The following is a 13,840-nucleotide window of genomic DNA, read 5'->3' as shown; positions in this document are numbered from 1 at the left end:
ACACACACACACACACACACACACACACGTTGGGTTGCCATTTTATGGGGACATTCCATAGACATAATGATTTTTATACTGTACAAACTGTATATTATATCCCCCAACCCTAAACAAACCCGTCACAGAGAACTTTCAGCATTTTTACATTAAAAAAAAAATACACATCACTTATTATTTTTTGTGATTTATAAGCTGTTTAAGGATTATGGATACTGTCATCTTTGTGGAGACATTTTGTCCCCATTACATAGGGTATACCTGGTATACCACACACACACACACACACACACACACATCCGGTTCGCTATCTTTGCGGGGACTCTCCATAGGCGTAATGGTTTTTATACTGTACAAACTGTATATTCTATCCCCTTACAGTAACCCCACCCCTAAACCTACCTATCACAGGAAACTGTCTGCATTTTACATTTTCAAAAAAAAAATCATTGTGTATGATTTATAAGCTTGTTTCCTCAAGGGGACCTCAATTTAGGTCCCCACGGTGACATGAGTCCACATGAGTCAGTCCACCAGGACAGAAAAACAAGGACACACACATATCAACCTAAAAAAAAGGCAGACATCTATAGTTTATAAACAAATATTATAATTTCTAGAGACCAAACCAAACCTCAAGGCAATTTCTAAATTATTGTTATTATTTTGGAATTTAAAAAAATAAAAACAAACATTATTTGCTATGTTTTTGAATCATTTTAATCTTTGAAGATGACGTCAAAATGGAGGCTTTGTCAGATTTAGCTAACTTCTGGGGACAAATGCTGACAACATTCCAAACCTTACTACCCAGAGACACAAACAAGTCAAGAAATGTCTAGTCTGTAAAAATAAGCAATATGAGACGCCTATATATAGAGCTATATTTGAATGTCCATTGAGCCTCCCACACACACACAGTCATACATACACACAAACTCACAAACCTCAAACCACAATGACATAAGAAGGCCTAGCAGTACAATAACTCCAAAGAGACAAACCGCTAACAGAAAAGAGAAAGAAAAAAGACAGACAGAAAAATGAAAATTGTATGTGTGTAATTATGACTAATCGCTTGATTTGCAAGTTGCTTTGTTAAGCGACAAAAGCTTAATAAAATGTAAAACTCTTGACTAGCAGCAGGTGTTTTTCATATTGCAGAAAATTCTGACAAAAAAAGATTATAGAGAAGGACTGACATATAAATTGACTGTGATCTGTCAGACTTACTTGTCTAAGCAAGATATACATGCAGGTGTGCTACAAAATGCCATGTTTATTTATACTAAGTATCTCAAAACTCTTTTCTTTTAAAATAATAATTGCCATTAACCTCGCAAACCATTGTTACTATACGACTGTTGCAAACAAACCCATCCCTAAGCAGCCAATCAGATTAGAGCTAGAGGTTATCGCCAACACTTGCCATTTCGCAGTGTCAGACAGTCAGTGAACGGTCAGGGTGTGCCATCTAAGATGGAGACAAGTCCGTGTCCTGATGTAAACCACACAAACCACCGCAAAACAACCGATGGCAGGAGAGCGTGCTAGAAAAAGTGTTTCTAGGAAACAAGAGCTGCTGTTGACTCGGAGCTTTTTTGTCTGTAATTAGATGGTTGAATGAAACAAGAGCAGAGAGACTGGCCTGAGGTTAAGTGCAGGCGTAAGTAATCATAAAATTACAGAGAAATGACAGAGGGAGAGATGAAGAGCAATGATACAGTTTTTGCCACACTGGCATACTGGAAGAAATAACAGCGAATCAGAATCAAATTTAGTTGGACAGGGATAAATATTATATAACAAAAACAAGCCAACAAGAAAGGCAATAAAAGAAAGCAAACAAGAGTGAATCATCCTACACACAAAAATAACATGGACAATATTGTAAGTTTCAGTGTGTTTTAGACAGCGCTCTCCAAAATCATCATCAAAACAACAAATGAGGAAATATCTTTTGGAAGAATGGTTTCCTTTTTTTTATTTTTAAAGGGGACCTATTATGCCACTTTTTACAAGATGTAATGTAAGTCTCAGGTGTCCCTAAAATGTGTCTGTGAAGTTTCAGCTCAAAATACCCCACAGATCATTTATTATACCATGTTGTAAATGCCCATTTTTGAGTGGAAGAAAAAACATGCTGTTTTCGTGCATGTGTCTTTAAATGCAAATGAGCTGCTGCTCCCCACACCACTTTCCAGAAGAGGGCGGAGCCTGTACAACTCGTGTCTCAGATACTCAGCCAAAAAACTAACAGAACATCTGTTTGGTTTTGATTATCATCTCTATCGTGGCCTCACTCACGTGACATCATGAAAGTTAATTATTTGCATGTGTTTAAACAGTTTAAACTTCAGATATATGGTTTTCTAAGCGTACACATCTGAAGCATGCGCACAAAAAGATGGCTGTCAGATGGCGCGTCCTGTGAGTATTAAACTGAATTGTCTTACATGTTTTATTGCACTCAAATATACACAAGGTTATGTCAAAAACACACAAAGTTCACAACACAGTCAGTTATGTCTGTGAACGTAAACAGCAGGGAAAGAAGTCATGTGTTTATTAGATCTGTGTATTAAAGTGACAGCAGTGTAATATATATATATATATATATATATATATATATATATATATATATATATATATATATAATATGCTCTTGATTAAATAACTTCAGTAGTTTTAATAAGAATACATTTCTTACTTGAATGCTGCTGTTAAATGCTCTGGCGAGGAGATAAACATGGCGGACTCTGTACAGCTCACTCAGGGGAGGGGCTTCCCCCTACTCTTACGTAATCTGAAACCGCTCATTTTGGAGAGACTGTTTATGACTTTTGGAGATTATAAAAAAGGGAGTGGGTGGATTTTTACCATTATAGGCTGTGGACACACATCTGTGTTCAAACACCTTATAAAAGTGAATTTTACATAATAGGTCCCCTTTAAAGAAATGAATTATTTTATCCAGCAAGGATGTATTCAATTAATCAAAAGTCACAAAGACATTTACAGTGTAAAAAAAAGAAAAAAGAAAAATTCTATTTCAGATAAATGCTATTCTTCGTATTGAACTTTTCTATTCAACAAAGACTCCTAAAAAAATGTTTAACACACACACACACACACACACAAACTGCAGCGGAAGTTGCTTGCTGTCTAAACAGACGTACTGTACGTGTACATGAGATAACCAGATTTTTCACACAAACATATTTGAAAAAACTTATCCTCACACAAACTGGTTGACACGATTACATTTAAATTAAACATGATTTGTGTTTTTGTAGTGTAGTTCTACCTTGTCACTGTCTACAGTGTTCTGGGAGGTGCGGGAAGCGATGGAGATTGTGTCCGGCTGGCTGCTGGCATCACCCTGACTGTCCGCATCCTCGGTAGTTTCCCTTAAAGATTAAATAAATACTATAAACCTAATTTCCAATGTAATTACATACACAGTTTAATACAAAACACCTAGAAGAAAAGGCATTTGAGTTGTGCATTTTGGGAGTACAGATGTATTGATTTTCTTAATACAGAATATAGAAGAATCTGAGCAGGGAACAAAAGAGAGCAGGTGGATGAGTTGAAATACCTCTTGCTGATGCTGCGCTGCCTGGCTGGGGTTTTGGGAGGGTGTATGGGCTCCTTCAGCGCCCCCTTCAGGTGGATTGTTCTCTCCTGAATCACCTCCCTGATGTTCCGGATCCACTCCTGTTTCACTTCTATATTGGAGGCCTTCAGGTGGATGAGATGTTGTGTAAAAGACGAAAGAGGAGACAGAGAAGAGAAAATGCATGATTTCACAAGTGAGATTTAAACTTGCATCACCCAACTGAGTACAGTGGCTCAAAGCATGTGCACCAGGGTCAGAAAGGCTGAAAGCAAAATTAGCGCTGAGTGTGACAAAAATAGTATTTGCAATGTGGGAGCAAAAAAATTCCCTTGTAGAAAAATTTTCAGGTTTTAATCTGTAATTTCAAAAACATTTGATATATTCCAATCCAAACTGGCAATTGAATCAAATATTAATTGTGATTAATCTTAATTGGGAGTCTTTTTTTGCAGTACTATCAGATGGTTCAGGATTGATAACTAAATAATAGGTCTTTGTGTAAATCACTTAGAATGAAACGGTTCATTTTTAATAAATATTTTACTTAATTTAATCACATAAATTAAGCATTCATTTTGACAGTGCTAATATTCATAATATCGTATTCTAGGTGTCATGTCTGTTTAGGATACAGTGTTATACTGTAGTGTATACTGAAAAAAATGTGCCCTCATAAAAATATTCATTTCTTACGCTGACATGTGCTAGCCACTAGGATGACGTTCTGACATCTCTATAGGTTTATCTGACACTAATACACACAGACAGACTCATATATACATCTTACCTTAAGAACTGTTTTGTTGTCAGATGTGGGAGTCCGACCGGCCCATAGAGCAAACTTACACGGATCACCTTCAATGTGTTCGGTGACTCCTAATTCTGATGTCTGTCAAAACACATTTGAATTCACACTACCACTAGCGACTTACTAATAAAGTGGGAAAAAGGCACTAAAGACCTCATTTTGCTGATGGTGTTTACACTTCTTGACAACGTGTCATCTTGAAGCTCCTTACCAGCAGCTTGTTTTTGTAAACATATTTGGTGCGTCCAGACGAGTCTTTCATCTCTTTACTGAAAACGAGGGAGAGCTCAAAGAGAAAGAGATGTCTGTCCCGGCCCTTGCGGATCAGAGATTTGGGGTCCCACACCTGGAAGGTGTCCTGTAGGATCAGCTCACCCTGTACGGCCAGGTTCTCATCAAAACCTGAAACCAAAAGAACAATCACATAGATAAACAGATACATAACTATATAGCAAAAATATCAACAGCTCATCGTCGATCTGAAATTCAGAAAAAAAAAAAAACAAGCCAAAACATCAAGTGGCAAATTTTTCAAATCATATTTTAAAATCTTATTCTAAAGTCATACTACAACTTAAATAACTGTAAAAGAAAGAACCCTTCTGCACAGAGTTACGTTTTCAGCACAGCTGCCATAATTATCGCTCACCCTCCAGCATGCTGACGTGCATGGCATCATTAGCGCGTTTAGGCACACTAAGCATCACCTCCAAACCCTCCTTTATTTCTCCTTTCCCTTCCTCACAACATGTCAGCAACTCCTGTTCACAAACACACCCATTTAGAGCTGCAAACTGATTCAAAATGGATTTGAAAGGACATCATTATTACATCACATCAGGTAAAGACTGAACAAAAACACTGAGTCTCCACCTTCAGCAAGAGCTGGTATTTGGTGATTCTCTGAACGGGCTTGATCAGGTACGATGAGATTGAATTGGCCAGCCCATGTCTCCGCTGTATCTCCTGTGAGAAAAAGCAGAAAACAACAATAATCTTGTGGCTATAAAACTGTGGTAATTGCTAAACAAAAAACAAACCAGCCTTTTCTGGTCTAAGATGGTATTCAGCTGGTCTAGCTGGTCTTCCACTCTGGTGGTTTGCTGGTTGGCCAGCTGGTCTGTCCCAAAAACAAATACCCAAAACCTTTAGAACAGACCTTTAGAACTATGCTGGGAGACCACCTAACCACCCTAGATTGTTTAAGCAATTTTTTTTATCACTGTATTAATGAAGTTTTAAAAACAGAAAACTTAAGCCCCTTGCGCACATACAGTCTTTACTGGTAAATTACCGTTTAGAGTTCATGAGTGAACAGGACCTTTTCATAAATACTGGTAAATCAGTTCTGGCAATTTTCCTTGTAACATTACCAGTAAATTACTTGTATGATGCTGTGTGTGAACAAAGAATAGGATTACTGGTATGAGCATGTAGGAGGGCAGGATGCGCAGGCATAAGAAGTCTGCTTTGGGCCAACAATAAAGCTCTGCCGGAACGGTTTACAGTAAGCTATGGTGCTTTAATTGCACTTTTATGGAAACACGCATTAGACGGATGTCTGACAGTTGCGCCGTGTCTCGCGTTCAAGACCCTGCCTTTTATTCCATTTATCAGTGCTGCGGCTCTTCAGTTACTATTGTAATCACCAAGTTTTTGTGTGCACACCTCTCCTCTGTGCCCTTGGGAAGTCGGATTGCCAACCCCGCCACCATTGGGTGTTTCGGGGAACCGCGGTTTTCAGTGAGTTTTTGGCCTAGTCTCTACCTGGGAATGTTGCGGAACTGGGAGGCTCACTCTCTCCGAGGAGGGTATTGGAGAAGTACGTTCGGTCGTCCCCTGACAGAGAGCCATTTCAGGGCACTGGGCATATTACTCAGCTTACACCAGAGGTCAGTCTCGAGAGGCTAATATCTGTTTCAGACTAGCAGCATGGCAATTTCTTCCAAATGTGTCTCTGAGGAAAACAATCTGCTACCCCTGCCACCTCTAGTGCTTTGGGACGCAGCCGTGTTCATGTGTCCAGCGAGGTCATGTCCCAGTCTCCTCAAGACCAAGGGGTTTTCCCCACAGGGCAACCCATTCTGCAAGATCAAGGTTATGCACAATTGTCATCATGCCTTGGTGATGTGGAAGAAACTTTGGTTTCTGTCCCCAGGACCTGTGATGGGGGCCTCTTGTCGTTGCAGGATGCTTATGACAGTCCCTCACAGAATGGGGCGCGGGGTATCTAAAGCAGGGAGCAGACATCCTGTCGAGACAGGGGCTGAGGCCTGGGGAATGGAGACTCCACCCTGAAATGGTGGAGTTGATTTGGAGGTAATTCGGCCGAGGGAAGTGAACTGGTTCGCATCCAAGGAAACAACGCACTGTCCACTCTGTTTTTTCCTCACGCATCCACCTCCACTGGAGCTGGATGCCATGGTACAGGCAAGGCCAAGGCTGTTGAGACCTTCCTAAACTCTAGAGTAAACTGAACACCTTAAAGTGGAGAGTCTTCACTTTATGGTGCAGAGGACACCAGCTGGACCCAGTTAAATGCCTGGTTGCTTCAGTGCTGGAGTTCCTTCAGGATCGTGTTTCTGCTGGTCTATCCACCTCCACGCTTAAGGTCTACGTGGCGCCCATAGCTGCTTTAAATGCACTGTTAGGCAATGGATCTTTGGGGAGACACCACTTAGAAATTTGTTTCCTCTGTGGCTCTTTGAGGTTGAGGCCTGTTGATCATGTAAGAGTTCTGGCCTGGGATCTGGCCAGGGATCTGGCCAAGGTCTTAGAGGGGTTGTCCCTGGCACCCTTCAAGCCCATGGACTCAAGAGGGTAGGAGATCTGCAGGCCCTATCAGTTGCCCTCTCCTGCCTAGAATTGCTCCAGGTAGCGATTCTTCACCCTAAACCCTATGTGCCTAAAGTTCCATCCAACTTTGCACGTTCAGTGATCTTGCAGGCCTTTCATCCTCCTCCATTTTTGTCAGTGGACCAAGAGAAGCTAAATGTGCTTTGCCCAGTAAGGGCTCTTGAGTTTTACATCCACCAGACTGCCTAGTGGCATATGACTGACCAGCTGCCGGAATGCTCTTCACCAGGGTTTCGAGTGCTTTCGTCCTAAGCTGTGCTCGTAGTGACTTCACACAAGGACAGGCATTTGTCAGTATGGCGCAGTAGGTGTTTCATTCCCCATAGCATTCTCATCATGATGCAGCATAGGAATCACTTCAAAGGGAACGTTGCGGGTTACAACTGTAACCATGGTTCCCTGAGAGGGAACCTGCAACGCCGCGGTATCCTTTGTTCCGGGTATCCTTTATAGTTTCTGCGGTACGCCGTCACAAGTCACAGGGTGACATTTCGCCAATCAGAATTGGAACAGTTGCACACGTGCTTCAGATGCAGTCACGCTGAGGTGTTCCCCATAGCATCGTCGTCATGATACAGTGTCTCTTTCTCCTCTCAGGGAAACAAGTCGTAACAAGAGATGTTTTTTACATTGTTTAAAAACGTGGATATGCAAACGTTAAAGAAACATTCCATTTTAACATTCTTCAAACATTATGGGAACATAACTTTTGAATGTTCCATTCTGTAACAAGTAGTTTAAAAAAAACAGACAAATATGCCATACGCTAACATTTTGAGAACATTATTAAAGACCAGATAACTTTCAACAAACATTCTATAATGTTAATGGAAGAATGTTTGTTCACAACTTCTTCATAGCTTAAGTTCTGAGAACATTCCCTGTTAGCTGGGAGATTAGCCAGGGTCGGTGACAGCAGCTCTCTGGTGCCCCCTGTCTGCTCTTTGAGTTGTCTCTAGCATCTTACCTCCATGCCACAAAAACCTTCAAAATGAACTGAGAGAAAAAAAAAGAGAGCCGACTCACATCGAAGAACCTCCCGGCCTGGCCCTGGATGAGCTGACTGGAGTCAGGCTTGTTTTTGCAGTAGGTGACATACATGTGAAATTTATCAGCCTTCAGAACAAGGGAAAAAAAAAAAAAAAAAACATTCACTATTTATGTTGCAAACAACCTCACCGGCGTTTGAAAGTACCAAAAGCAACTTATGAACATTTATACTTCACAGCTGAATTGATATTTTGGACCTTTCAAGATTTAAATAATGATCAACAAACTGCAGCGTGGGCAAATTTCCCATTTTTACAGCCTCTTAGCGCACACTACTTTTTAAATATTCATATGAAGTAAAATGATGATGACTTGTCCATACTGAAATCACAATATGTTCTCCTAACAAAGAAAATGTTGAGGAAAAAAGACAATGATTCATCTGTATCTCACCCATGTGACAAAACAATGGCCCACATCTTCTGGAAGCTGCTCATAGTTTTCCAGCTCTTTCAGAAAAATGCTGTAAAAACAACAAATGGTAAAACACAACTAGTTTTTTACATTTTTTGAAAAAATATAAGTGATTTGTGTCGTAGCAAAAAAGTGTGTAGTGAGCATGCTGTTGCTAAGGTGGTTGTTCCTAGTGAATGACCAATATTTGGCTATTTTGGAATATCAGCATTGGCTGATGAACATTGATGAACATGATCATTCTGCCTTGAGTTAGTTTGAAAGGTTAAAATATTAAATTGTATTAAATATAGAGTGACACTTTGCATCAGTCAACCTGCTCTTGAGAGTGTTATTTTTAGTAAATTTTAAATACTATTAAAGAATAATTTCATTTTATGAATTGTTAATATTTTAATATTTATGTAATTTTAGCTATTTGTTTTTTCACTTCTAATTTTGTTTTTTTGTTTTTTTTTTATCTATTATTTATAATATTTAATTTATTAATATTATATTTTATATTAAATAAAGAATATATATTTTTTTTTATTAATATTATGTAATGTTTTAATATATAATATTTATGTTATTTTAGCTTTATAACAATTAACAAAAACAATTTTTAGATGCTTTTGTTTTAGTTAACCATAACAACACTACTTGAGATAAAAACTGAGCTTCATGTGCAAAGATGGTATTATGTAAGTGCCGAACTCTAGGGTGGAAATGCGCCAGCTAAGCAACTACCATTAAGAAGAATGCTAACAGAACAGAATAGTTTATCCAGGTAATATAGATCTCCTTGACAAGTACAACTAATTATTCACATACTTACACAGACCATCAAAGTTTCAGCTTTATGAGCCATCAAAGTGACAGCTTTACTGCTAAGCGCATATGCAAATCAATGTACATAAACCTGGAAATAAAGCCTGTCTGAAAACATACTTGTTGTGGAATTCATAAATCTCCTGAATATTCCCAAAGATCACATGTTCCTTATTCGCAATTCCAGATGGGATCTCTGCACCGCTCGTCATTTCCCAGAGAAAAGTCTGTGCATAAATGCACAAGGGAGGTTAGTTCATTCTTAGTTCACAATTCTTGTAACTCAGACAACATTTCAGGCAAAGTACAGTATATAATAATGCAACCTTGGATGATTGTTGCTATCAAAAGCCATGACTGTCTGGGATCACTAAGAAAACCTCTAAAGCTTCTCTTTGGCAGAAGAAACACTCTCACCTCCAAACACTCCTGTAGGTCTCGTACATAAGCTCTTTCTGTCTGGAGCAGCTCAGCCATAATATACCTACAGAGAGACCAAAATGCCTCACTGAAAGCCCAGCAAATTACAGACATTCAAATGCAAAGAATGTCTGAGACAGCACTTCATAACAAAAAGCTAATTCCTCAGGAAATGATTTAGATTAAAAAGGATTTTGTGTGAAGAAGCAGCTATTGATGCTGTGATGTAGTTTGGGACTATCGGCTTAACCTGTGCACAGGAAGCTGGCACACAGAATAAGGATTCTGAGTCATATTTAAAATCTTCATCACTCACTCTTTCTTTCTGGCAGATTTCTTCTTTTCCTCATTAACTTCATGGTCAGGGTCATTGAGGTTGACCTCTGGGTCAGTGTGGGTCAGGCTGGCGGGAATATTGTCCAGCTCCAGATCTTTATTGTCCTGTTGGAGAGGTTAGGGGGAATACTGAAAATTGCAGTATGTTTTTAATCTCTTTTATCTGATCTAAATTTTTGATTCCTCATGATATGATCCTTTAAAACAGTTGAACGGGATTAAAAAAATTAAAGACAATGATTAAAATTTATAAACATATGTATAAATAACTTTCTATTAATCAAAGAATCCTGGGGGAAAAAATGGATCACAGTTTCCACAAAAGAATTAAGGCGAGACACTACAGGTGAATAGGGATTTTTTTTTTAAATTAGAAGATATCACTGTGAAACTTCTCCAGTTTATTACTGGCATAAACATAAGAAAAAAATGTATTACAAGTTTTGTGTAAATTTATGTTTTAATATGCAAATGAGGCCTTATATACTTAAATATACGCTCATTTGCATACATTTCCAAAAACAAAATCTGGAAATTGGAAAGGTCCAGGTTTAAAATTCTTGGTTCTATTTGTTGACATATTAGATGAAAGGGCTTTTACAGAGGGGATTCTGGATATCTTATTTTGTGCTTTGGTAAATTAGACAATACTGACAATAGCCTTAAAAAATCTATTTTTGCCATGTTTTTTTGAGGAAAAGGACCTATAACTCAGGATAGGAATGATATATCAACAAATCCCTCTGTAAAAGCCTTCAGAATATAGATAGGAATAAAACTGTAAAGTTTGGTGTATATAAGTTCTACTGAAGTGGAGATTTCTGACTCAGAGCAGGAGAAAAAACTCATTTTGAGAAAACGGCCTTTAAAGATATTTACTGTAATTGAAATCTATAGACGCAAATAGATAAAGTGCTTAAAGATATACACTTAAAAATGTATTTTGGATGTTTTCTTTCCACCAGTCTGAAAAAACACTTTATGAAAAGCCAAAAAGTGCAAAATCTCAAAATTGACAGGTGCCAGAAAAAACAGTGTTTTTGCCTGTAGTGTCTCCCCTTAAGCAGCACAACCATTTTCAACATTTATAATAACAAGAAATGTTACTTGAGTACCAAATTAGCATATTAAATTTTAACAATATTTCACAATATTACTGTTTTTACTGTATTTTTGAATAAATACATGCAGCCTCAGTGAGCATACAAGACTTCTTTTAAAAACAAAAAGATCTTACTGACCCCAAACTTTTGAATGATAGTGTATGCACCTAAATATGTAAATATGCACCTTCTATTTCACTTAAAATATTACTTGAAATTAAGGCTATAACATGACTCAAAGGTAAACTCTGCAAAAGGGGTCTTAAATCCCATTTATGCCAAAGACATCTGTCTGACGCATTATGTACATAGACGCATGTCTTGATTTTGGTGATTTAGACGCGTTCCTGGGTCAACATATTTTGTTTATCCTGGAACAACATTCCTGTCTGAAAATTTAATCCTAACCATATCCCTACCCCTAAACCTAACCCTATCCATAAGTTACCCCTAAAATCAGAGGGAAATGATGAATAACACTGATGTAGAAGCACCTAACCCTGGTTGTAAGTCTAAACTCAACATAAACTGTACACAAATCTGATTGGTTGATTGGAATGTTGTTCCAGGATCAACAAAGATGTTGATCCAGGAACATGTTGCATTTGGTGAAATCAGGTTCTGCTACATAGACCAAAAATTAAAAGATGAATTTTCAAAAGTGTTTTTAAGCTTTTTTTATCTGATCTAAACGTTTGATTCCTCATGATATGAGATTAAGATTTATAAATATATTAAATAATACATGAAATGAAGAATAAATGCAGGATATATTTCCAAAAAGAAACAAACTGGCTTTGCTTTGCATCTCACCTCAGAACACACTCCCAGCGCTCGGTCCAAGCTGCAGCGGTACTGACCCATCCGCATGGAGAAGTCTCGGTACCGTCTGTCCACCGTGGACACCCACCTCTTGAGCTCGGTCACATGCACATGCCCTTTCTCCACCAAACTACCAGCTAGCTGGATCAACAGCTTCACCTTCTCCTGCGTTTGCTGAAAGAGAAGAACGAGCATCAGGTCAGAGTGAACAGATGCGTTTGTCTAAACATGTGCAGAGCTCAAAACACAATCAAACACAAATGTTTAACGCTTTACCTGAGATAGAGCCTAAACAGGTCTTTGGTTGTTTGGACCACATTTATGATACGTTTGTGGTGCATTTTGAGTTTTGTTATTTGGTAGAATGGCCAGGATGTTCTTCATAAAAATGTTTCTTTTGTGTTCCACAAAAGCATAAAAGTTTAGAACAATATGACAGTGAATGAATTTTCAATAATAGTCATAAATGACTGTTGCCAATGTTTTTACCTTAGCCGACACGCGGAAATCTTCATACTCTTTTAGTAGTTCCTGAGTTTTTTCGCTGGTATCACCAGGCGATGTGTGTGAGGATAGAAAATATTCTCCTGTCTCCTGTAACCAGTCAATGGCCTGCATAGAGGGCACAGATTTAAAAAGGTAAAAGTCACTTCATGCGTTTGTTCAGAATCTCTCCTCTCATTAGACAACCATATTTCCATTTTCTACTAGATAAATGTCTAACTAATGATTTAAACAAAGTTCCTAAATCTTGTGAAAAAGAAGTCTGTTAATTGTATTGAATACCCATTTGTAGTGTACTTCAAATCTATAAAAGTATACTAGCAGACAATATATAATTTTAATGAAATAATTGCAACTTAAGTGTACTTAAAGACAATACACTTTCATGACTAAGTTCCCTTAAAAAGTGCACTTTGTAAAAATGTCAAATTAAAAGTTTTACTTTAAGATACATTTGAAATCATTGTTTTCATAATCTTTTGATGTGGTTTAAAGAACCACTTTTATGTGTTGACTAACATACTAAAGCACATGTAAATAACCAAGTAGTGCGTTATTCGATATTACATTTAAATTTAATACATTTTAAATGTGCTAAACTGCAACTTCATCATTACAATGGTGCAATTACCAATGTATTTAAATACATGACATACAAGTTAGTTACATTAAATATTTTACCATAAATTCTTGTTGGTACATTCGGCAATACACTTTAACCATATATCAAGGACAATAACAGTAATTATGAAATTAAATATAAAGATGCAATTAAGACTACATTAAGTTTTCACTTAAGTATATTCTTAACTATATTGCTTCCATAATAAATACCATTTTCAAAAGTAAGCTAAAGTGAAGTACTTTTTTACAAGGGAAGACAAAAACAAAACCACCAATGTTATTGAATACTTCAAAACATTTGCCTGTATAAAACTCTCTCACTCACCTGTTTGGCGTGTCGTTCAAAAAGAACGTACTGTTGGCACTGGTCTAAACGTCTTTTTTTCAGAGTCCAGAAATGAAGGACACGGTTTTCCCTCTGTAGCAGCTCACTCAGAATGGCTAAACATAAGAAAACACACAAGACACAAT

At 37.8% G+C, this 13,840-nt stretch overlaps 1 protein-coding gene across 1 annotated transcript in view; it reads right to left on the bottom strand.

Moving 5' to 3' along the window:
• kalrnb (kalirin RhoGEF kinase b) overlaps positions 1–13,840 on the bottom strand; it is a 96,263-nt gene that overhangs the window by 36,375 nt on the left and 46,048 nt on the right. The window contains exons 20-33 of the mRNA XM_051897361.1: positions 13,695–13,810; positions 12,731–12,853; positions 12,233–12,415; positions 10,297–10,421; positions 9,978–10,044; positions 9,681–9,787; positions 8,730–8,799; positions 8,313–8,402; positions 5,304–5,396; positions 5,080–5,191; positions 4,642–4,832; positions 4,410–4,511; positions 3,602–3,744; positions 3,308–3,410 (exon numbers count right to left, since the gene is read on the bottom strand). Coding sequence (XP_051753321.1) covers positions 3,308–3,410; positions 3,602–3,744; positions 4,410–4,511; positions 4,642–4,832; positions 5,080–5,191; positions 5,304–5,396; positions 8,313–8,402; positions 8,730–8,799; positions 9,681–9,787; positions 9,978–10,044; positions 10,297–10,421; positions 12,233–12,415; positions 12,731–12,853; positions 13,695–13,810 — 1,625 coding nt within the window. The remainder of the gene's footprint in view (positions 1–3,307; positions 3,411–3,601; positions 3,745–4,409; positions 4,512–4,641; positions 4,833–5,079; positions 5,192–5,303; positions 5,397–8,312; positions 8,403–8,729; positions 8,800–9,680; positions 9,788–9,977; positions 10,045–10,296; positions 10,422–12,232; positions 12,416–12,730; positions 12,854–13,694; positions 13,811–13,840) is intronic.

The sequence above is a fragment of the Ctenopharyngodon idella genome, chromosome 6 (assembly GCF_019924925.1).
Source record: "Ctenopharyngodon idella isolate HZGC_01 chromosome 6, HZGC01, whole genome shotgun sequence".
NCBI classification, from domain to species: Eukaryota; Metazoa; Chordata; class Actinopteri; order Cypriniformes; family Xenocyprididae; genus Ctenopharyngodon; species Ctenopharyngodon idella.
The sequence above is the reverse complement of the archived record's forward strand: the minus strand, read 5'-3'. Positions and strand labels throughout refer to the sequence as shown.